Genomic DNA, 26,038 nt, shown 5'->3' with positions numbered 1-26,038 from the left:
ACGATGCCAAATGGATGAGACACAACTTCCTCAAACTCAAGATCTGATCTTTGGGAAGAACACACCTGTTTGGAGCCACAGCTGGTGGCCAGTAGAACTCGGACCCACACCGACCAATCATTCACGTAACCTCTGCATCATCCTCAAGAGCCAGCTGACCATGAAACTACAAGTCTACGCAGTCGCCTCCTCCTGCTTCCACACCCTTCGCAGGCTTCAACAAAACTTTAGATGAATCCCAATCAACACCAGAAAGATCGTCACACAGGCACTTGTCACCAGCCGCCTCGACTAAGGCAACGCACTCTATGCTGGAATCTCCACCCAGCTCCTCAAAATACTCCAAACCATACAGAACGCTGCTGCCAGACTCACCCTAGACCTCCCCAAACAAACCCGCAACACTCCATACCTCAGCAAACTTCAATGGTTCCCCATTCAGAAGAGATGCCAGTACAAGATCCTCATACACGCCTACAAAGCTCTCCACAACCAAGGACCATCCTATATCAACCACTGACTGATCTTCCATCTGCTGTCAAGGCAGCTGCGTTCCACCTCACTCGCCCTCGCACACACCCATAACTTCTGGCTCAGCCGCATAGGGGCCCGTTACTTCTCCTACATCAAATCCAAGACCTGAAATGACCTGCACCTCCACCTCCGAACAGCACCCTCCCTGGCGCACTACAGAAAGAAGACCTGGCTTTACAATGGATACACGGCACCCTCAGTGACCAGATACTCTTAGGGGTGATAGTATTGAGCTTTACAAATGCTGATTAATTGAAATCCTTTACATCAGAATTCAAAAAGCAGAGTACCTGCGGGGTCGGCTTGGAATCCTACTCTGTTAAATATCTATGTTAATCCTATCGCTACTAAGAACGTTTGAGATTAACTTTTTCCTATGCAGATGGTATGCATCTAAGTCTACCTGGACTTCTTTGAAAAGGATGATCAGCACAGTCTTAGAGAATGCTTGCTTTCGGTCAAGTTCTGCAGGACCATGAACTCCCTAGATCTTAATGCAGATAAAACAGAACTATTGCTATTTGAAAACACCTCTTCCCCCACACAAACAGTATTCCAGATTTGACCAGGCATTTTTCAACAATAACTTCGTACTATCGACGATTTTAAACTATACTATTGGGTGGCATTTTCAGGACACCTACAAAGTCTTTTGCTAAGAACCCACACATTTGCTTCCATCTTGCACTTGGATCAGACAGTAATGTGTTTTTGTATAAAATTAAGGACCCCAACTATTTTAGTAGAGTTCAATTTAAGACAATCAGGAATATAACACATAAATGGCACAAAATCTTATGCTATTGCTCTCTGTCTCTTAATGGCTATAACTTTAACCTTAACCTCCCTCTGTGGGGTTAACCCAAAGCTACCAGCAGTATTTCACAACATAGCCGGGCCAACACTGGGCAGACTATGGAGTTGAGCTGCTTGAGCAATTGTATGATCTTAATGGATTACAAACAGTTGCTAATCTACAAACCTTGTATGAACTTCCGCAACAACCAATTTATAAATATTTACAGATTAGAGACTGTTTAAGACCGCAAAGTATAAAAATACGAGGGAGACCCCTGACTTATTGACATGCTTATACGACATGTCTAAGAAATCACAAATGAGTACAAAGTATTTGCAGCTCTGTCACTACAGGATGGAGTCAAACTTTAGGTGTAGATGTTGCTTCTATAGAGTTAACTTCTGCATTAGACACTCTGGATGGGGCAGGACACTCGATTAGAATAAAACTGCAGCAATTCCGCACTATTTGAATGTTATACCATACGCCCGATAGAATCTTGAAATGGGCCCATATTGGACGAGGAGATGGGGGAGAGAGGCGCCTCTGCCCGAAACGTGGAGTGGTGGCAACAAATATCTTACATATGTTTAAAACCTGGCCCGAGCTTGAAATATTCTGGAATGTTGGCAGGCCTGGGTTGGATCTCTTGCCCACAGAAAAAGAGATTATGTTAGGTTAAAAGGTGGATGCTAACAGTGGCTCGAGGTCTTTCTTTTCAGTTTTCTTAGTGGCTGCTCGACTTCGTATAGCAAGGGCATAAGTCTCGCCTAGCATTGTTCTGCCTGCAGCAGAAGAATGGTGGGCGACGGATGCTTTTTCTCAGGACTGGTCCCAGGGACTGAATTATGCCTTTCCCCCGTTCATATTGATCCCCAGGCGGACTACCAAGGTGTCTCGCCATCTGGCAGAAGTGATTCTACTGACCCCCATGTGGAAGTCACAGCCTTGGTTCCCAATATTATTGGAGATGAGCTGCGACTCCCCCAGGCCCTCATGGAGAAATGCACCCGATGATGTTAACAGGACAATTGTCCCTGATGACCTGGAGACTTTCAGGAAAAAATGGCAAATGTAGGGATCTTCGGACGCAGCTGCGGATTTCATCAACCAAGCCTAGGGCTCCCTCCATCAGGAAACGATATTCTTCGGCTGGAAAGGCTGGGTTCGTTGGTGCGTGGAACGGCACCTGGATCCCGCGGGGACTACATTACCCCACGTTGTAAATTTTCTGTTTGAACAAGCATCGGAAGGTCTAGCATACCGCTCGGTTAATAATTTTTGTTCGGCCATTTCAGCTGGTCATTCTCATATAGATGACAAGCCAGTAGGTATGCATCCGATAATTTGTAAGTTATTAAAAGGTATTAGGGTAGCAAATTAATCTATCCTATCTGTAGGATGTAACTGTAGTTCTTTCCTTATTTGACAAATGGCCACATAACATGTTGACTGGGAAACAAGTATTGTGTAAGTTAGCTATGCTCTTATGTTTATCTGCCTGTCGGCGGTCCTCTAATGTGAAAGCACTGGATCTTGCTAGTAGAGCATTTACTCCAGAAGGAGTTTCCTTTAACATCACAGCCAGAACTAAGACTTTGTCAAGAAGTGTTGAATACCATGCTTTTCCTGGTAATGCAAAGTTATGTGTAGTTCAATGCCTTAAAGCTTATGAAGACTGTACAAGATCTGTATGACCTGATGGTGTGGCTCAACTGTTAATAGCACTGCAGAAACCTTATAAACCTGTGTCTGTGGCTACAAGAGCCAGATGGTTAAAATCTGTCATGCAAGAAGCGGGTATTGATACCTAAGAGTAGGGAGCCCATTCCGTGCGTGGAGCTATGGCCTCCAAAACCTTTATGCTGGTTTCTAGAGAACATGCGATCTGCTGACTGGTCTTCTGAATCAACTTTTAAACAGTTTTACTCTAAACCGGTGGGTGATATAGCTTCAGTTGTATTTGATAAGCGTTAAACTAGCATAATCCGAAGCCTCCGGTCCTGTAATAGAATAAAAAATTAGCTAGCATTCGCGCCAGGAATTTTCAATTCTATTAAGAACAAGGAGGCGAGGATTATCCCACTTGGTTGTATTACAATATATGTAATGTTTACCCACCCGTATGTATTGATTATTCTGTTTAAGCAGAAATTACGGGTTTCTTGTATCTCCTTCTTTCCAGGTTCTGAGAAGAAGATGGAGTAGCAGTACTTCTCGTTAAGAAGATGTTAACGTTCCAGTTTTGTTCTTCCATGTTGGAGGACTTTGTTTGGACTTGTATTATCCTTGGGAGTAAAATCGTTTGAGCAAAGGAAGAGGCTCACGTAATGGTTATGGTTGCTCTTATAGGGTCATACAGGAAGTGACATATACCAAAGCATCAATGGATGTGTAGTGTTTTGTGCATACAAAAAAGTTTTGATTGGCTGCTGTGAGTGGCAATAAAATAGAAAGAGAAGCATAATCCTCGCCTCTGTGTCCTTAATAGAATTGAAAATTCTCGGTGCGAATGCTAGCTAATTTTTTATTCTTTGCTTTCAGTTTCAGGATGCCCTATTGGTAACTGGTCTCTCTACAATGATAATGTTTGTGAGTCATTGCAACATTTAAGGAGGAGGGTAGCAAACTGAAAGTGCTGCAAAAAGAAGGGTGACTTACTGGAGGCACGCCAAAAACAAAAGAGGTGAGAGACACAGCAGTGGCACAGTTGCAAGACAGTGAGGACTAAGTGGGATTCAGGCTGTGGAGAATTCCTCTTGATAATTTTACACGGGGGAAGAGTAAGGAGAGGAATGAAGAGAAAGAGTAAACGATACAAAACGCAATGGCACACCACAAACATAAAAAGCTGTGCAATTTGGAAGTAAAGGCAAGATGTTCAAACAAATATTCATGAAACTAAAGACTAATGGGATGACAACTTAACAGGACAAGGGCAAACACAAAAGGCATGACAAGCGACATATATGCCCATGGTAGGATCCTGATGGCCAAGAAATTAGAGTTCCATCATGCATAAGATAAGAGGCATCCAGAGAAACCTTATTAAATGAAGAAAGGAGGGATCCCTCCACTGCCCCCAGCCTAAGTACCTAGACCCAGATGAGCCAATTATTGCAACACTCCAATATCCTTAACATAGAACAAAATTATCCAAGCTAAGTAAAATATTTGCTTCCAATTTCTCCAATGAATCGTTCCAAAGGAAAAGCTACCACTGAAGAGCACCAAGGAGGAATGTGAAGATCCAGGAGCCTGAAGAGATAAAGCATAAAATGCACAAATGGGTCTAAACCATGCAACAGATGGCCCTAAAACATGGGTAATATAGAAAGGGTAAATAAAAGCAGCAACAAAAAAATCTAACAGAGGAAGGAGCAGGCGAAGAACCACCTACAGCCCCAGCCCTGCTTTTCACAAGTATCTTCAAGGTAGAACCGCAACACGCTTTTTGGATACAGCAGGTGAAGTCCCTCCTTTTCTTTAGAAGGGTGAGGCAGAGCGTAAAAAGTAGACACGTAACGGACCCAATCATGGTTCGTCAGCTACCACTGCAGATCTTTTGCAGTTATCTCCGAAATCTGGCCCATGTCGGAGAGATTTCACTGATTCAAGCCCCACTACAGAGGCCGCATATGTGTCACAAGTAGGGTGCAGAATACCATGAGGCCCAACAACCTCAGGGTCAAACTCAGCAAAATTTTGGATAGAGCCTGAAACATCAGTATTATGGCCTGAATATCCTGCTCTCGCCATTCGCGAAAGTATAGGCCTGAACCTGCGCTATTTCCAGAACAGCTCAGATGAAAGGGAGGCAAGGATATGAGAGGGAGTCAGGTGTGACTTTGGCACGATGACAGGTCGGGGATGTGGAAATACGAATCATGCAGGTCCAATGCTACCATTTCGTTTCCCTGGTCCAGGATGGATAGGACTTGCTCGAACATCCTGAATTTCTCTTTTTTCAGGAAGCGGGTGAAAAGGCAAAGGCCTAGAATACAACGGAGGCCTCTGTACTTTATAGACACAAGAAAGTAGCAGGAATAGCAACCACAATCTATGTCTGATGCCAGCATCCTCTCTATAGTTCCCCTGGCACAGAGAGCGAACACTTCCTGATGGAGCAAGGAGAGGTGGTCCTCCATCAGCTCGTCATAAGTGGGTGGCATGGGTGGAGAGGTGGTCACAACATTGGCAGTATCAATGTTAAGCTCCCATCTTGAACGTGAATAAACTGTATGCGAGAATCACTAAGACACTGTTAGCCAGGTGGCTACAAATCGTCAGAGTGAAGACTTATTATTAAGTTAAGAAGAGAGGACCATGTCGTGGATGCCCACATTAACAATCATAGTTTAAAAGCAAGGGACAAGATTATACTTAATATGTGTCATTCACCTACCATTCATCAGCAAATTCACTGAAAAAGGTGCCTAGGTTTAACTCTAAGATCACATTAATATGAACCGTCTCCTGCAGGACTATCAGATCACGCTGCAGCACAGAGACCACTAACTTACACCTCATACACAGTGCCCTCCCGACCACAGATGAAAATGACCCCTGCCTCCTGATGTTGCTGGACTTCTTATGTGCCTGTAATCTTCAATGGGATTGACCAACAACGTTATTCCCTGATGCTCCTCCTATCTTTCCAAGTAACACCAGTTTGTCCACATACTCATGGGTAACTGAGTCACAAAATATCCCCATCACTTGTCAGCCAGGGTTCAATACTGTCCAGTAATCTTGTTTAACCTGTACAGGAAGCCACTTAGTTCTCTATCAAGATAACAAGATCATGATTCACAATATGCCGGTGACACAAAACTACTTGAAAGTCTCCCGTTTCAATCATCAAATACTTTAAACACTGCTTGCATAACATCGAGACCTGAATGAGTGTCGCCTCCCCTTAAAAAACGTCAGGAAAGGAAAAATAAAACACCTGTTTTATTTTTCCTTTCATGGAATCTTGGGGGCGGGGGGATTGAGAGGGGAGAGGGCAGGGGGGTTTGACAACACTGATGTGTGCATTTCCTTCACTGCAGTGAAGCTCTCTTGAATCCCAGCTGTGTTGCTGGGGTTGGAGAAAGCAGGCACAGACTCCCAAGGGTGTCCTGGAGCGCTATTTCAAAGCGCTCAGGCCAATCCTGAAGCTGCTCTTCAGGATCGGAGGCAGGGCAGGCTGGGAGCATGCACCTGAAGAAGAGGAAGGCGGAGAGGAGTGTGATGCGGCCGGCTGAAGGTACGTTTTTTATTTTTTTTATTTCACCCCCTCCCTTTGCGACCCCTTTGCCCCAGTCACCCCCCACCACCCGCGCACACCACTCATAGCAAACACCGGCCGCTACTGCCTGAATGTCCAGCATCTACCTGAAACTCAACCCAACCCAGACAGAACTCTTATTATTTGAAAAGAACAAACAGGAATCAGTACAAGCCTGGCTCAATAACATGAACCTTGACTGCTTCGAACCCCAACTTTCACTTAATGCTAAATCCTGTGGATTCACGCTAGATACCAACCTCTCACCCTCAAGAATATCATTGCCAAAAAACACAGACGACCTGATACCAGCGCTCTATTCTAAAAAAAAAAAAATACAATACCATTATCTAGCATTTCTCCCAGAAAGCACCTTCAGAGACATTATTAAATCCCTCATACTAAGGCACTGGATGAATGGTTATGACCTGCTCCACAGACTCAGAATCCAGACTGGCACCAGAACTAGAAAAAATCTGATCCCATCACCCCCATCCCAATGGAATTCCATTGGCACCCCTTGCTGACTGAAACCATCTTCAAAACAGACTGCATCATTCACAAAGCCATCATTACCTGAACCCCACTTATCTTGTGGATCAACTCACAAGCCGGCAGAACAAAAAGTGTAATACAAAAATAACAAGGCAGCTGGTCTTTTCCTGGGATCTGGAACATCTCCATAATACATCAGGACTGTCCCAACGCTCCTCCAATTTAGGAAACGGTTACAGGCGCACCTCTTTAAATAACACTACATCACAATCCACCCTGTCCACATATTAGCAACCTCTCCAATCACTCAATGATTTTATGCTCGTCTTTAACTGTGTTCAGCACTACTCTACCTTTTGGCTAGGTATGCCTCAAAGAAATACCACATACATAAACTTAAACATATTTATCTTGTGCATAAGGCTCTGTAATGGACTGCCTCAAACTATCAATGCAGGAAACTCCTTAACACCCAAACCACAGACCATAAACGAGCATCAGATATTGTTTATCCTGCAGATGCAAAACATGTTGATTTTCTAATACCAACTCAATTAAGGAAACTAATGGCAAAACAAAGCTGGATGTTGTGTTTAGTTGTCTTTAGAAAAGTGCCTCTTTTTGACATTGTCACCCCCACTTTTTGCTGGGTAAATTATGCACATTTGACAGAAGTGCACTGGATTTCTGCTATCCAGGTCCCCAGTGCCAGACCTCTTTCTCTAAAACTGTACAATTGTTCCCCCAATAGGCAATATCTTTGGAACCCCTTTAAGCCACTAGTAAATGGTACCCCTGGTACCGAGAGCATGGATGCTAAAGAGGGTTCCCAAGGACTGCAGCATGTATTGTGCCACCTTAAGGGTACCCACACCACACTCATGCAAAATGCCATTGCAGACTGCTTGACATGGTGCAGACAAACGTGAAGGCACGTCATGGCACACCTCCTGGGAGCCTCCTGGGAGCCACGTCTGCAGACACTGCACGCAATATATGCAAGACACACCTAAAGCAGGCCTAACAGCCCTAAGGCAGGGTGCAATATATTACATGCGAAAACACATCTGCATGAACAGATGTTAGCCTGTTATGTCCAAGTCGATTCCTGGACATTACCAGTGAACAGGGAAGCCATCTTGAGTATGTGCACTGGTGATTATGAGTCCCCCAGCTACAGGATGGCTTCACTGAAAGCAAAGATGTTTGGTATCACATCTCATATCAATAAACCCACAATGATTCCAGTGATCGAGTTATTAAAACATGCACCCAGAAGGTACATTAAAGGCTCACCCCTATAAGTGTACTGGCTGACCGGTCCAGTCCAGCCTGCCACTACAAACACGTTTCTGACCCCCCCCCCCTAGGATCTGACCCTAAGGAGGTGAAAGCCCACTCTTAGAGGTCAGGAACAATGCCTACTCTGGCAGGAGATGTTTAATACCTCTTCCAAACAGGATAGCTAGCAATCAGCATATCAAGGATGGAGGCTTCAAAGCCATGCTTCCTTTTGATATTCGATCCCGGCATCACCCAAGACCTTGGAAATGCCACCCTCTGCCCTGATGCCCATTAGGCACCAGAACAGGCAGGTAATTAGTTTGCGAAGTAGGCGTGGAGCACATCCAGGACAGTCATACCCCTACGGTGAGTTGCCTGATGTGCCCCACTCGAGAGAATACCGCCATCTTGGTGATGGCAGAATTTAAGAAAGTGGTCATATAAGAGGCGTAGTGACCCAAAGAGTAGGTAGCCCATTGCCTAATACTTTCCACTCCCCTAGTGCCCCGGAATTTAGTATTTAGGGGGCTACCTGAACGAATAAATTCAGTTTCTCCTAACTGAAATGAAGACGAAAACACTGAACAGCCGACCCTGGAAGAACTGAAGACTGCTGTGGACTTTTGGCATGAAGCCCTGCAACGACCACGAAGTCCGGTTTAAAGAAGCTCCTGTCCACCGTGTCCACTAAGTGGTAGCATCCCAGGAGAAGGTCAGCGCACTCAAGGAAGTCAGCTCCATCTTCCTGCCAAGCCTGAAGATGCATGTACCTTCACAAGCCCTTCTGCACCAATACATGGGTAGAGGACCCTTGCCGCGACCCAGTCCTGAATCCAACGAAATAACAGATGAACAGCCGCCTAGGGACATCGGCACAGCAGAGGCCAGTACCGAGAGTGGCACAGCTGTCCTGTTTTCTTCCTCTTTTCTGGCCCTGACCAACACCCATGAGCGCATTGATACATGACCGACGACAAACACTCTGCACCCGAGCCACCCGGCCAAGGCCTGAAGAAACTGACTGCTCCCCCATTCTCCAAGGACCCTCACGACCCAATTGGGAGCTCCCGGACTTGACCCCAAGTCCCCCCTTTCAGCCTATCTCTAGGTGGCCCCCTCTTCCTTTTGACCGCGTAGCGAACAAGGCAACCAACCTGTCCAGCACTTCTGGACCCTCACTCACCAGGGCAGATACAACCAATTTGCCTGTGGAACTTTAGTCCTGGTCCCTCTTTCGCTTCACCACCAAAAGGCTCACACAGAAACGCCTTACATGCAGTGCATGTTCTTTCTCCTATAGGAAAGCATTACACTTAAAAAACACACTGTTGATTAACTGTGCTAAAACTATAAAAAGGCTATTACGAAAAGTACAAACTGATAACTAAGTTCTTGGGTTCAATATATATATATATATACCGATTATTTTTCCAAATTGGTGTAGATGTCCTTTTAAGCATGTGCATCATTTATTGATTCAGTGTGTGCAACAAATGTCTAACATTCTGCTCTAATAAGCCTAAGGCTGCTCGACCACACTACCCTAGACAGAGCACCTTGAGAATGCTGGAGCAAACCCCTGTCCCCTCAGGGGGCATACCTGGACTCTTTACAGAGCATAGGACACTATATAAACAGACAGCTTCCTACACCGTCAACTCTGATGCAGCAAGAAAACTATCAAATAAGAAGGCAACAAAGAAGAAAATGGTCAAAACTGTACAAAACAGACAACTCTGCTGCTGTCCAGTGTAGGAACAGTGGTAAGGCAATTGTGCTTTAGCAAAAGAAATGGTTTCACAAATGAGTCTAACCGACAGAGAGCACAAGCTAATTTTAAAACCCCACATACCAATAAGTAACTAATTTCCAAGAAAGTGTTGCACTAGAAAAATTTAGCCAGTGGCCACATGCTGAATGCCATCATAAATGAACTATACATTTGTTCAAAGGTATTATTGATACAGAAACAACGTGTCCATTGGGCATGTTAAATATTCAAGGCCAAAGCACCAATTATAGTTTCAGGAGTTTGCAAAAGCAATGAACCTAAAGGTATTCAGTTCAAGTACACTAAACAAGCAACAGTCATTCAAAATGCGTAATTTTGTTCATAAAACTATTTACTAAAATAACTTATCTGTTAAAACCTCTGCAGTGAGACCTTTTTCAACTCATATTATAGGCAGTGTCTCAGAAAAAGGTAAGAGGCTCACAGTTTTCTGCTGCTATCAGTTTGTGTCATATCGCACTTTCCCAAGTAATACAAATAAAAGTGATGAGTGGAATGCCTGAATAATTGCTCCTCCCAACATTCTAACATCTTAAGGGTAGATGCGAACAGTTAAAAGAATATTTATCACTGTACTTTTCAAGAAACTAGACACTGTTCAGGTAGATGTTACTACACGAACATCTAACGGACTAATACCTTGAAGGATTAATTTTGAAAATTAAAAAATGCTATTATGTCCAGGACAAAATCCAACAATGAAACTATCTGAGACATACCATCACAAAACATACTGCTATAGTCTCAAGGACTTACAACATTTCTGTCTTTTGTTTTGGAACTCAAAGTTCTTAGCATCACAATTCTCTTTACAGATTCTGTGCAGGAGATGGATAAATCCTCAACTGGATTTGACAGTTGGTTATTTAAAAAAAGAAAGTTCCTTAGTTACAAAAGCAAAATGTACTGTGGAGATTAAAACTAAATATTGTTCTGGGCTTTTGTTGTAAAAACACAACTATGCTCATCTTTGGACTATTGGATACCCTGTATTGAGCCTATGATGAATTCCAAGAAGAAAACTGTTCAAAGGGATTAGTGTGAGACTGTTAAAAGCATATCGTTGTGTAATCACTGCTCCCATACACTTGCATCTTTACAAAAAATGCTTTCCTGCATAAGCGGTAAGAATTGGGATTTCTGGATGCCTATGTTGCACACAAGGTAATGTGCCTCCATAGTTCAAACCTGTATTAAACTCAGATAAACTAAAGTTGAACACTCGCCATCTGGTTGGCTGTTTATGGATTCCATTGACAGCACAATAAGCTAACAAAATTTGCAGAATGGCTTTCAGATGTAAGGCACAAAATGTGAAGCAATTCATAAACAGCAGTGATGATGGAGTGCAGAGTTTCAGAAAGTGCATCTGCTAGGAGAAAGGGCAAAAGACACACAGATATACATGTTTTTTTCAGGATCAAAAAAACAATTAAAAAGGAAAAATATGAAGAAAGTTGTTGCAGACATTAATGCACACAAGTATACCATTAACATCACTAACCAGCACCTTGCATTAGCATCCCTACAGAAATACATATTCAATTAACATGATCAACCAAACTATCTCTCCAACCAGATGTCTCTAACAGGTTTTCTTTCCAACTCACCATTCCTCCCCATAGAGCACACTGGTGGCAGATGCACTTCTTACATGTCCAACAAAACACACTTAGCTTTTCGTGATGGTTTTCACACCTAGCAAAAAAAGGAAGAGATGAAAGCCTCTGTAATTGGTCATATCTATAACAAGGCATACAAATTAAGATGCCCCATTAATAATGGAACAAAGGCAATCTGAAAAGCATGAAAAAACATTTAATTACGCCTTAAATGGTTTTTAGAGACCTCAGAATGCTCTCACATAAATATTTTAAAAGGGGCTGGGAATTGTGTATTTATTTTACATAATGCTTATGTTTCAGCCAATGAGCCAGGATATCATAAACACAAGGCTGACTATTATAAGAAAATCAAAATTAATAGAATATTAAGAGAGCAGGGAAGAAGACAATCTAGAACTTGAGCAGGATGCTGGAAAATCTATATTTATATGCAAAATTAATAAAATGAATAGAAAAATATATATTTTTAGCAAAAACTGAATCTTGCACAGGAAATATTAGGTGCAATAGGGGCCTTATTACGACGTCGGTTGGAGTTACCTCCGACCAACATCACCGCAGATGCGGAACCGGACGGCGATCCAGACACCGCAATTAGCATATGGTGCGGTCGCAAACTTTAATTTTACAATGGGAGCTTGTGCAGTGGTCCGAAACCGCCCGCAGCACAAGCTTTCATTGTACAGTGGAAGTTTTTGTACAACCATGTACCGTGTGGCAGTCACCTTATGGTGCCTGCCACTCGGTGCAGGGATGTGAAGGTGGGCACCCCCTTAGGCCACAAACAGAGGTCCATGTGAGAACGGTATGGGCCCCCCAAAGTCTCTTTCCGACAGCTTTTCCATGTCGGAAAGGACGACATGGGAAGGCGGTCAGAAACGGACAACATAAGCCCGATGGCGGAAACGCCTTCCTTAAGGGATTATGAGCGGTTTCCAACTGGGACCGAGTTGTTTTCCCCGGCCGGTTTACACTCAGACTGCTAACATTGTAATTGGGCGGTCGGAGTGTGAACATTCCATGTCGGTCAGAGGTTTTCTGACCCACATCGAAATGAGGCACAAAGTGTTTTTTGTACTAGAAGAGCTGGCATGAAGCCAGGTCCACATCTTTCCAGGGAGCAACTACCAGTTTATTACCTGTACTTATAATTTTCCATCAAGGATGCATGTTAGTATAATTTCTGAGTTCAAGTTGGATGCAAAAAACACTTTTAGATCCCTCTTAAAAAAATAAATTTTAGTCACCTTTATTTTAACCCCTTTGCTGCTGGCCCTTCCCCTCCTCCCTGTGAGAAGCATTTTTTTTGGTTATTTGGGGTGGTTCTTGCTTAGGCCCCTGTACCTTTTTGTCCACATAAGGTACCCACACCAAATGTGTGTCCTTTACTTCCAAGATCCTGACGATTCTAAAGGTACCCAGGTGTGATGGTTTGCGACCATCAGACGGCCACGACCAACCCAACCTGGCCGCCGCCGAGAAACCCGGAAGTGCAGTCAGCAGTCTAGCTGATGCGCAAAGCCGGGCGGACGGGGCCGTTGAAAAAGGACTGGAGGCGGGCGAAAGAAGCGTCAGGTGCGTCGGACTGGAGTTTGGAAGGAGAGGACGCCACGCGACCCCAAGAAGAAGAAGAGCGGAGAACGAGGAACGCGAACCACGAGGGGGAAGACGTCGGCTTTGTTAGCAGAGGAGGTACAACGTGGGACCTACCTACCAGTCAGGTGGAAGACGGAAGAGAGTGCGACCGCTCAAGGAGCATTGCCCACGGGACCATTGTTCTCCGCAACAGCGAGGAGGCTGGGTCTCCCATCACCACGGCCCAGGAGGGTCGTGGGAACAGGCAAGTGCCGGGCACATGCTCTGGGTTAGTTAAGGAGATGAGGGCACTCTTTAAGGGGCACCAGTGAATGAGCACACTTGTTCCCTGTACACTAGACACACTAAAAACGTTAGGGCTACGGTGACGGTGCATAGGGGGTGGGGTGCAGAAAGCACAAAAGCCACTAGGTATTATTTCTTTGATTATGTAGGGGTGGGGGCTGCCCACAAAGGGCTTGCCAATGCTGCCACCCCCAGACCCTAATAATAACAGTCTTTCTGCCCCCCCTGGGAGGGCAGATGGAGGTTATTATGCTTGACCTGCCCCCCAGGGGAGCAGAAAGCCCACTATGAAGCAGGGATTTTTATTTATTGCGGAGGAGCCTGGAGCTGCCGCAAATGGGCATGCCAATACCTGCACCCCCCTCCAAACACAAAAGGGACAGGGCAACCCATGGGGGGACGGGGGCAGAAAGACCACTAGACACAAGGGACTGTTTTTTTTACCTTGTGTAGGGGTCTGGCTGCCCATAATGGGCATGCCGAGGCCCTCACACACCCCGAAAAATGGGGGCAGATGGTGGCTATTACATCCAATCTGTACACCTGGGTGGCGGCAGAAAGCCCACTAGGTACCAGGGATAGCCTTATGAGTATGTCAGGGAGCAGCACCATCGTCCAAGGCCACTCCCCTTTTTTTGGCAAGTATTTTAACCATTTCTGCCCCTCTTGGGGGTGGATCATCTGCTCGAAGGGGGGCAGAAAAGCACAATGAAGGAAGGAAGAGTTCGGCTGACTGTCTGCATGTACTGGCATGTGGCTTGCTGTGCGTGTACTGGCATTTTGTTGGTGTTGTATGTGGACTTGCACTTGGCTGGAAGTGTGTATGGATTAATGTTCGGTGTGGACTGGGGCTTGGCTGGCGGTGTGCAATGGATGGCGCTTAGCTGGTGGTGTGCATGGACTGGCACTTGGCTGGCGGTGTGGCTTATGTGGACCACCCAGCATTTTCTTACCCAGAAACCACGGCAAACCTCAAATTTAGCTAAAACGTCACATTTTCCTCACATGTCTGTGTGGGAAAGTTGAAGGATGACTGCACTGGCACAAATTTCCTATCACCCAGTGTTCCCCTCAATCTCCTGATAAAAATTATACCTCTCTTGTGTGGGTGTCCACAGCAGAGTTAGCCTAAATAGTATTTTAAAAACCTGCCCTTATGGACACGCTTTGGATCCCCCTCAGTTTTTAATTTTATACGTTTTTAATCTGACTCTGCTTTGGGCACCCACACAGTGAGGTATCATTTTTATTGTGGAACGCTATTGCCCCCATCTGCCCCCCCAAGACTGTTCCTATTTCTGGGTGGGGGCATTACAAAAACTTAATGGGGAGCAAAAGCTTGGTGATCACCCTCCTTTGGCGATCCCCAAGCAGGTATCCACTAGGGAAGGGTACCAATTGAATGGGGAGATCCTTTCCTTTCCAATGATCGCTCTCCCGTGTGTCTCGGTGCTCGGGAGCCTGAGATAGCCCCACAAGCAACAAAGCAGTGAAAGGGAAATTAGACGATCGGGTCATTTCACTTTCAATGTAATGATGTCAGAGCACCATGCAAGCCGATCGTAATTACAATAAAAACAAAACACCTCTGGAGGTTGGGGCAATTCTTCCCCAGCTCCCGAGGCTCAAAAACAAAAAAGAAAATCCCTTTGATGTTAACAGTAGAGGGATTTGGTGGTTGTGTGCAGAGGACTGAATGGTTCCATCCTCTGCACAGGAGCACCGTGGCGCAGGATGGAACCATTCCATCCTGCGCACCCAAGAGGTTAAAAACAAAGTTTTTAACAACAAGAAAAATCTATCTTGTTAGGGGGGGGGGCATCACAGGTTGCCATACGGAGGTAGCAAACTTTACTTACTTGTAACAATCATTTTGCAGATTGTAATGCTGTAGATCAAATGGAGCACACACTTCTTCCATATAGTGTTGGGCTTGGACAATACAAGTTGTTTTTCTCTGAAAAAGGAGTCTAGATTCAGAGGTGAGTCATGATCCCTTCCCGGAAACCCTCAATGCACTGGCACTCCGATTTCAACTCAGATTTGTTTTTTTTCCTTATATGGGTATGTGTTACAATGTATCTGCAAAGCATTATAGTGTCTGCTTAACCCCTCCCAAGCTGATGACGAGCTCAGCTCGTCATCAGCCACGGTGCTCGTGTGCTGATGACGAGCTCATCTCGTCATGGCCGTTAGAACGCTCACACGCAGGGATAATTCCCCTGCTGTGCTGAGCGTTCTAAGGAAACTGGTGTGGCCGTGACAAGCTCAGCTCGTCATGAGCACACGAGCACTGTGGATCATGACGAGCTGAGCTCGTCATGAGCACCGGGGCGCTGTGCGCACCTTCCCCCCACCCCCCAGCACAGCGGGGGAATAACCCCAGCAGTTAAAGGTTTAACTGGAATAAGAAACATAAAATGTAAGTATAAGAGATAAGTAACATGTTTCATTTGCCTTGTGTGCTGGTTTAGGTCACATGCCGTGTACACATTAAAAGCAGGACCCATTCCATCAATGTGGTGGCCTGCGAGCAGCAGCCGATTATGTTTGAACAATGTTTTAAGTACTGTTAGTTCAAGTTGTGCTTCTTGCTGGGCATGAATGCCCAAACATAGTTGTTTTGAAAACATGTAGATCGATGATTAAGTAGCATCTTTATTTAGTCTGCTAGTGGGATATTACCCGGATGGCCATCGTTGCATACTTTTAATGAGCTCTAGGTGTGGTGGTTAATTGTGGTTTTGTCTTATTGTAACACATGTATAAACATCATATAATCCATCTCCCAAAGTTCATCTTTTCGACTGCCAGTATGAGAGAGGGCAAAGACACCAGATAGTTGCTTTGTTTTTCGAATCGACTTGGTATGGTCATTGTAATACATAATGGTTCTTTTTTACAATCGAAAGTATGTAAAGCTCATTCTGTAAGCATTTGTGGTTGTGTGAAGAAAGAAGGTAGTTCAATGGACTGATTAAAATGAAAAAGTGACATTTTTGGTAACAATCTAGAGTGTATTCCAAGTACCACTCCTCTCTTTGAATTAATCTCAGCAATCACTCGGGTCACATCCCCGTTCATTGTTTTTTACCCACCTGCCACCTCAATTGGAACCAGCCATATGCAAATCAGTCTTGACCATGCTCTAATAAGAACAGTCCAGTATGAAATGTCAGGCCAGGTCCTGCCTGAAGAACAAGTTACTTGCCTTCGGTAACGCTTTTTCCGGTGGATACAGTATCTGCCTGTGAATTCCTCACCTTGTGAATATCCCCCTGCGTCAGCTACGTTCTGAATTTTTTTTTCCAGCACCGGTGTGGACGACGTCATAGGAGCACGGCATCGCGCGCGACTCCGACTGACGTCACTGACTACTTATTAGGCCTACGTCGGTGTGATGACATCAGTTCCGCCCTTTTTTCCGTGCCTTCGAGGCACCCGGACGGACCAATGACAATAGATATATACATATACAATGTACATAGTAGAAAATATTCAAGATAACACACACAGTGTGAAGATAAATCATGAGAACACAATATATAAAAACAAATATATATATACATATATATATATACATATATATATATATATATATATATATATATATATGACGCTCAAAATCCCTTCTGTCTCTCCCAGAAAGGACAACACAGCACTCGAGGGTGGAGTCATCAAACACGCTAGATTTTATTCAGCGGAGGGGGTGCACACAGACGCGTTTCGGCGGTCTGCCTTCGTCAGTGTGTGATGCACTGTGTTGAAACTCTACATTATTTTAAACATTTCACTTGCGGTTCACTCCCACACATCTAGTGGCATAGACATCGAGAGGGGACTCACACCATACACAGAATAGTGGCGGCCATCTTACAGTGTTGGTTTCTCATGACGCTACTTAGCATCACACAAAGCAATATTGCAACAAAGTTACTCAAGCCCACAAATGGGCAGCCTCATAATTCTAAGCATGGTATATCGTGTATATTTCGGTCTTCAATTAGACAAAAACATTTAGCCGTGGATCGGCTGGTGTCCCCTCATGAAAAAATTAATCGAAAAGTCCATAGCCAAAATTAAAGAACTTTCAATTGAACATTCAAAATGCAAAGGAACTTTCAAGTGGAGTGAACAATATATACAGTGAGGTGCGTTACGTGCAGCAGCAAAAGATCATGTGAAACTACATATGAACTGCCATTCACATTTCATTTTAGAGATAAGCAGCAATTCGCATTTCATTCTAAAAATCAATTTCCGAAGAAATGTAATGAAACACTAGCTTATATATACATATATACATATATCTCCATAAGTACAAATACCACTCTCAGTATAGATACAGTGGAAAAATAACCATTGCATGAGAGTCTCTCATGGTAAGCATGTTATAATAGATCCAAATCCTCTTAAGCATTCTCTGACTCTATAGCACAAAATTGCATGCCAAATTCATATTCAATTCAATTCGCATGAAGATATCCTTAGACAGATTAAATGCTGTAGTTCATATAATGTCAACGGTCTCTCACACCGTTATATGTATATCATATGGATCAAACATGCAGACGAAATTTTTCAAATTTTTCAAATTTTCAAATTATCAGAATTTTCAAGAGCTAATATATACAGTAGTCTGCATATGTTGCCACAAGGAATGATAGTCATAGTTCTTATTACAGTATTATAAAGTGAACTATCACCTTGGAATTATGTTAGAGTAATGATCTTATCCTGTCTCCTAAGCTATTTCCCTAGATGGAAGGCCATCTCCTCCCCACTATTAAGACCTTTAGGGTGTTTCGTTGAAAGGTCTATAATATATCGAGACTCCAGTCTCCTTAGTCTACGTAGGCGGTCACCACCACGTATATTGGGTGGTACGACGTCTAGGCCAAAGTACTGGAGTTTGTTCCTGTCTCGATTGATATATATATATTGCGCTCGTCACAATCCTGAGATCCCAAGAAAGACATGACAGCACTCGGGGGGTACCTTAGATCACACAGTAGTTTATTTAACTACAAGCTCGCCACAGACGCGTTTCAGCACTTGGCCTTCGTCAGTGTGTGTGTTTACACACGTATAACCGGTACATTTAATACTAATGACACAGTACAAAGGTTACACCTCTCAATCGACATCGACAGAGGACTACAGCTCTCCCAACAAGCGCCATCTTGTAATAGTAAAATATACACACATTATTGAAATACTCATAGTAAGTATTCTCAACGTACTCATACCTATGGATAGGTGAATATGCACGGATGGGAGGTATCTTATACATTTCAAGTGGCTTGTTGTACACTATTTGATATAGCCGTGGATCGGCAATGGTCCTCTAAAGCAAAGAGAGGTGACTCTATATACAACCTATTGTACAGAAATATATACACTAAGAAATTAAGCGTGAACATATCATACATGGTGCAAAGAGTGTGAGGTACCAAAGAAAACGTGAAGATATGCCAGTGATGAGTTATGGTCTAGTTAATGTTAATTTGACATATAACATAGGAATCAAAGAGCCCTTTGAACCTATTCAGGTACCACTTGTTTCGAACAATGTAAGTGTATAAAACAGAACTGATTCTCTGCATTAGTTGAATATATGTGTGTCATGGAGAGGCAGTTTCTCGATTCATCTTAATTAACCTCCCCTGTGACTGTACAGAGACATATAATATATATACACACACAATGATATATACAGTGATATATACAGTGATCCACAAAACTTCAGCGAAAACAGAATACATTTAGATATAGGGACAGCATTGTTGCTATTTGCCCAAATGAAAGACCATTTCTTCCCCACTATTCATCCCTTTTGGCCACTTAGTGGAAAGATCTATGATGTAGCGCGACTCAAGCCTGCGTAGACGTCGCAAGCGATCACCCCCTCTAGCGTTATTTTTAATGGTATCAAGGCCAAAGTATTGGAGCTGGTTGCGGTCCCTGTTGTGTTTTTCGGCGAAATGCCGGGCGACCGGGTATGCTTGGTCGGCCTAATCAATAGCTCTTAGATGTTCTAAAATCCGCAGCTTTAGCATATTGATAGTGCTCCCTATGTAGCGGAGACCACAGGGGCAAACCAAACAGTAGACTGCTAGGGGAGTGCTGCAAGTGATGAACTGTTTTATATACAGTTTCTTGCCCGTGTCTTGATTTTCCACTGAGAGAACTCTTTTGCTCCCAGCACACGCTTTACATTTTCCACAAGGGAAAAAACCACTCATAGATTTTAAGGTGTTACTTTTGGGAAGTGGTTTCTCTAAATGGCTGGTCACCAGATAGTCTCTTAAAGATCTGGTTTTATTAAAAGTTATCAGTGGGTGAGTAGGTAGGTCGTCTTTGATAGTGCTATCAGTTTTGAGAATATGCCAGTTTTTACGCAGCATTGATCTGAGATCATTAGCTCCAGCCGAAAAAGGGGTTATAAGCCTGAACTTTCCTTTGCCATCATCAGCTTTCTCAGTGGCAGGTTTAGTAGTGATTAGGGAGTCTCTAGGAATAGCCCTTACTTTCCTGAAGGTGTTTTTCAGAAGAGACTCTCCATACCCCCTGGCCTTAAATCTCTTCACACACTCATTGGCTGCCTCATCAAAGTCTTCCAATCTTGAACAATTCCTACGGAGCCGGAGTAGCTCTCCGTACGGAATGCTCTTGATTAGTTGAGGAGGGTGGCTGCTGCTAGCAAAAAGAGTGGAATTGCCAGCGGTTGTTTTTCTGTGTAGAGCTGTGTGGATCTGCTGGTCTTGTGAAAACACTTTCAGATCTAGGTATTCAGCTGATGCCGGACTTACCGTACCTGAAAAGTGTAAATTATAGGCATTCTCATTCAATTTGTTGATAAAGGCTTGTGCTGTTACTAATGAGCCCCGCCAAACAATAAACAGGTCGTCAATGTACCTGAACCAGCCCTCCGTCTTTCCTTCCACTCCATCCACCAAACAGCTCCTGGGCACCTGCTCCTCCCACCAGCCGACGAAAAGGTTCGCATAGCTGGGAGCGAAGCAGGTACCCATCGCTGTCCCAGACACCTGTCTAAACAATTGATCCTCAAATAGAAATATATTATTGTTCAAACAGAATTCGATGAACTCAAGAATCATGATGTTGTGGGTAGTGAACCTCAATTGTCTTAAGTTCAGAAAGTGCTGGATAGCCTCAAGGCCCTGTTGATGGTCAATGACAGTGTATAAGCTTGTGATGTCAAGTACAATCAATAGGCAGTCGTTGTCCCAGTTCACATTCCTTATTTGGTTCAGAAAATCCTTGGTGTCCCGTACATATGAAGGCAGTGTTAATACCAAGGGAAATAGGAACTTATCTATGAACCGGGACATATTTTCGGTGAGACTGCCAATCGATGAGACGATCGGACGGCCCGGAGGAAGTAGACTGTCCTTATGTAGCTTTGGCAGATGGTAGAAGGTTGGTGTGAGGGGTTGGGTTGTCCGGAGGAAGAGAAATTCATCCTTACTCAGCATGTTGCAATTATGCCATTTCCCTATCAGTTTATCATAGCTCCGGATACTTTCCAAGTATACATCGTTGGTACATTTGACGTAGAACTTGGTATCAGAAAGTTGGCGTAGTGCTTCAAATCTATAGTATTCTCTGGTGAGAAGTACAACATTGCCCCCTTTATCCGAAGGTTTAATGATGATTTTTTCATCCTTCATGAGGTCTTGTAGGGCCATTTTTTGTTGCTCTGTAATGTTGTACTTTATAGGATGGTTTACTTTTCTGTACTGCATGAGTTCTTGTGTCATGGCTTCTGAGAAGGCGTCGATCGCATCCCAGGGCATCTGTGGAATAAATGTTGATGGGGGTTTGTATCCACTCTCTTCGCGATCTTGTTCGATACCCAAAGCGAGAGCTCTTTGTCCTCTATTCAGGGATCCAGATGGATCCTGTGTATGGTCATCATCACGCAGCTCCTCAAGGGTTTCAAGAGCTTCAATTTCTCTTCCCACAAGGACATCCGTTGCTGTTGCTCTAATTCCCGTCCCTCCCTTTTCTTTTAAGTGGGGCCGTAATTTGAAGTATTTGTGCAACTTCAGCTTGCGTGTGAATCTGAAGAGGTCTATTCTCGTTTGGGTATACTCGAGTGGAGTGCTGGGGCAGAAGGTCAGTCCGAGGCTAAGTAGATTAATTTCAGTATCAGTTAAAGTTCTTTCAGTCAGATTGACCACCGTTAGATTTTGACTGGTGGTTTCTGCTGTCTGAATCACTTCTTGTTGCCTCGTGTCCGGTTGCCCCAGTTGTTGGGCTTGACTCTGCCTCTCCCCTTGCCTCCGTCGTTTGCCGCCGCCTCCTCTCCTTGTCTGCCTTGTTTTTTTGTTTTCTGTGATCGTTCTGCCATGTCCGGTGGTTTTGTCTTGCCGCCTCTTAGCCAGGTACCCTTGATAACATCGTATTCCTGGTGAAAAGGGGTCTTCTGGCTGTCATTTGGTTCCGTTAATCGTAGTTTCTGCCGTGTTTTGGCTGGCACCCTTGTGTTTTGTTGCTCGTCCCCCGATTCGTTCTCCGTTACATCGGATTCAGACGTGGGGATTTCGGGTGTTGAGGTGGTTCTAGATTGCAGTGCTTGACGCGAGGCATCATATTTCTTTGCATATGTTAGAATGCGTCCCTGCTGGTAGTCATCCTCATCTCTTTCATACTTCTCTTGTTTCCTCGTACGTATTTTTTGTTCGTATTTGGTGAGGCGTACTTTCATGTCAGTCTTAAGCTTAAGCACTAACTCTTTATCTGATTCCTCCTCAAGTTTCTCTTCTAAGTTTTTTATTTCCTCCAACGCCTTCTCACGATCGCTCCAAGCATACTTGATTAATATCTTGAGGGTCCCTTCCGTGTACGCAGCTGTATGTAGTTCCCAGTCCGTGAGCAGCTGGGGGTCAGGGTTCTCGTATGATGGTACGGTATGAACCCTTAACCCCCGTGGTACTCTCTTCTCCTCCACATAGCTGGTAAGGCTTGTGGCTTCCCACCACTTGCGTGTCTCGCGTTCATGCAGCCTTTCCAGCTTAACCATCATCTCTTTTATTTTCACTTTTTGTGGATCTGCTACTGGCACATCTTCATTGGACCGCTCACGTCTTTCACGTTGTTTGAACATGTCTTTTGCCGCCGTGCGGCGTTCCGTTTCTGAGAACATGATCCCGGTCTTCAACAGCGCTTCTTGCTAACTGTGGCGCATGCGCAATGGTTTGTAGGCTTTGCTTGCGGTGACTGTGTGAAAAGGGTTACCCCCCTGACGCTCTGCCTAAATGTCCGCTCCCTCATACGAAATGCACACGAGTAAGCAGGGAAGATTAAGTCAAACGACGATCCGCTTACCCGTCTCAGTGTTCCGATTGACTCCAATGGGGAACCCACGGCTCACCGGTGTCCTCCAGGAATCGGCTCGTACTGTCCGAGGTAGGGGTGGATCAATCCGTAATAGACCCTCCTGCTGGCGGTTAGGCGGTGCACAGAAAACAAATGAGTTCGCCGCTCCTTTCCTTCGAAAATCCTGTGCACTCTTGGGCGGATGCTGTCGGCGGCTCTAAGAACGCCGCGAAACACTGCGCTCGTCACAATCCTGAGATCCCAAGAAAGAGATGACAGCACTCGGGGGGTACCTTAGATCACACAGTAGTTTATTTAACTACAAGCTCGCCACAGACGCGTTTCAGCACTTGGCCTTCGTCAGTGTGTGTGTTTACACACGTATAACCGGTACATTTAATACTAATGACACAGTACAAAGGTTACACCTCTCAATCGACATCGACAGAGGACTACAGCTCTCCCAACAAGCGCCATCTTGTAATAGTAAAATATACACACATTATTGAAATACTCATAGTAAGTATTCTCAACATACTCATACCTATGGATAGGTGAATATGCACGGATGGGAGGTATCTTATACATTTCAAGTGGCTTGTTGTACACTATTTGATATATTTTTTTTTTTTTAAACTAATTTAAAAAAGAAACGGGATAAGCCCATCCAGGGCCACAAAAGCATCCTGAAAAGAGAAAGGGATAAGTCATATTATGGGAGAAAAGAAATAGGAATAAATTATTAAATATAAATTTGTACTATGCATTATGTTTATGCGAATTATCCCTTGGTTTGTTCAAAGTCCGTATTTACTGTGAAAATTCTCAGTCTGTTGTCACATGTTTTTAAATGGCCAGCACTAGAGCACTTTATTTGAAACACGCCTTAATAACCACATGAATTGTATTAGTAGTAATACACTAGAAGATGACCGCTGCAAATGCAATCTAGGCACTGAGCACAATTTTCTATGTTGATGAATGTACAACATATCGTGGCTTTAAATGGCGTCACTATGTGCACACAAACTTACACTGACGTAGCTTTTTAGCGAAACGCGTCTGTTAGGGGTGAGGGGTTTGTAATAAAATAACTTGGAAAACGGATACCTGTGTGCTTGCCATCTTTCAGCCCGAATTGGGAGTGGAAAAGTGTTCGAGTGTATTAGCGGTTCACCACCACTGGCTAAAGCACCCGGGAATTGGAGGAGCAACGGCGGTGAAGAAGCGGTGCCTGAAGTTAATATGGCCGTCAGCCCCGAGGCGAAGTCAACCATAAACGAGGAGCTACACGGAGAGCGTATACCGAATTCCGAGGACAAAGGAAGAAGAAAATACACGAGCCGCCCGCCCGTAGCATCAGAACGGCAGCAGGGTGAAACGTCGGAAGACGCTATCCAGGCAAACCGCGACGAGCTCGGTGAGTGAAGCGGCTGCGTGTTTAAAGATCAAACTGTGTTCAGCCTCTGCCCCGTATTGGTACCGAACGAATATTACAAACCCCGCAAGAGTGAGAGGTCACCACCCCAATTAGTTGATAACAACGAGCTTTGAACATACAGATATACAGTCATGTCGAACGCGGATGAGCTCAGAGAGGAAAGGGAGTCAGCCGCTAATCTCATGTTTAAATCAGCAAGAGAGAACCCGGCTAGAACGGAAAGTGCAACGACATCAATGATGCCTATAAGCAACTTAAAAATCTTGTATCAAAGACTGGAAAAGCTGCAAGAAAGGGAGGTGAGAAAGTGGTGGGAGGCCACTTCCCTCCAACGTTATGTAGACTGTAACAGGATTCCAAGAGGGTTGCGCATCTTCACTGTGTCTTCCTACGAGAAACCGAACCCGGCCCTACTCAAGGAATGGGCGGAATATACGGCAGAATCAGCGAAGGGAATGGTACGCATGCTTATAAAATATGCATGGATAGACCGTGAAGATTGTCTGAAAGAGATAGCTGACCTGGAGGAACTGATTACATAAGAGAAAGACACAAAAACAAGTGAAGAGCTTAGAAAAACGATGACGAAAAGAGTGAAGGAATATGAATTGGGAATCAGAAAAAGGAAGCAAACAAAATTCCAACGCGACGAGCAAGACTATATGTCGGGGAGAATCCTGAATTTTGCGCACAAATTTGATGCTACAAGGAAACGTCTCGCACAAGGCATCGCCGGCCCCAGCAACGCTGAAACCTCAGAATCAGAGGTGGAGATGTCTGATGAAGAGCGCATGGGACCACAAACGAACAAAGAACAGCCAAAGGAAACAACTTGATATTCGTCGAAAAAAGGCATCAAGGAGACACGACAGAGGCCACAACCACGGAGTCACCCCCCCCCAGCAAAGCCAAAGAGGAAAACGAGGAGGGGCAAGAAGGGGAAATCTGGCAACCGCTTCACCAATGGTAACAAGGAGCGTATCGAGACGCAAGAAGTGGTAAAGAATATAGAAGACAATAACATCATAAACCTCTCAAAAAGAACTTTAACAGAGGATGAAGTCAAGGTCCTACAGAAAGTATTGAGCTTCTGTCCATCAAGTGACTTTGATCTTGTGAATACAAGAAGTGATTTATTTAGATATATTCGAAAACTAAAGTCTTAAAAAAACTTTGCACAACAGTCCAAAAATCTGCCAAGCTGTGAAAATGTGAACAACGCGGCGGAGAATGCAGCAGAAATAATGGAAGAGTTTCCGGACACCCACCCCCCCCAATATTGGAGCTCTAACACAAGATAATTTGGGGTGGAGCACAAATGAGTCACAAGTCGAGAATGTCATCATTACACAGGCTCGTGATCCGAGCAATATGAAAAACAAATCAAGGAAGTTACCCAATGCTCCAAGCGACGCAATTGATGTTTTTAATGAGGCTATCCAAATGGATTTAGAGAAACTAGCAAAAGAAAAAATGGACATGAGAGACTCAAACATCACTAGAAAAGAATGGGAAGCCATCAAATCCCTCAGGAATGACACCTCTATAGAAATAAAACAGTCCGATAAAG

The 26,038-nt window shown here is 44.2% G+C and overlaps 1 protein-coding gene across 2 annotated transcripts in view; it reads right to left on the bottom strand.

The window, feature by feature from the left end:
* TRIM37 (tripartite motif containing 37) overlaps nt 1-26,038 on the bottom strand; it is a 1,276,082-nt gene that overhangs the window by 1,041,973 nt on the left and 208,071 nt on the right. For both annotated transcript variants that reach the window (XM_078679853.1, XM_078679852.1), the window contains exon 5: nt 11,787-11,874. In XM_078679853.1, the coding sequence (XP_078535979.1) occupies nt 11,787-11,874 (88 nt within the window). The remainder of the gene's footprint in view (nt 1-11,786; nt 11,875-26,038) is intronic.

The sequence above is a fragment of the Lissotriton helveticus genome, chromosome 3_1 (assembly GCF_964261635.1).
Source record: "Lissotriton helveticus chromosome 3_1, aLisHel1.1, whole genome shotgun sequence".
NCBI classification, from domain to species: Eukaryota; Metazoa; Chordata; class Amphibia; order Caudata; family Salamandridae; genus Lissotriton; species Lissotriton helveticus.
The sequence above is the reverse complement of the archived record's forward strand: the minus strand, read 5'-3'. Positions and strand labels throughout refer to the sequence as shown.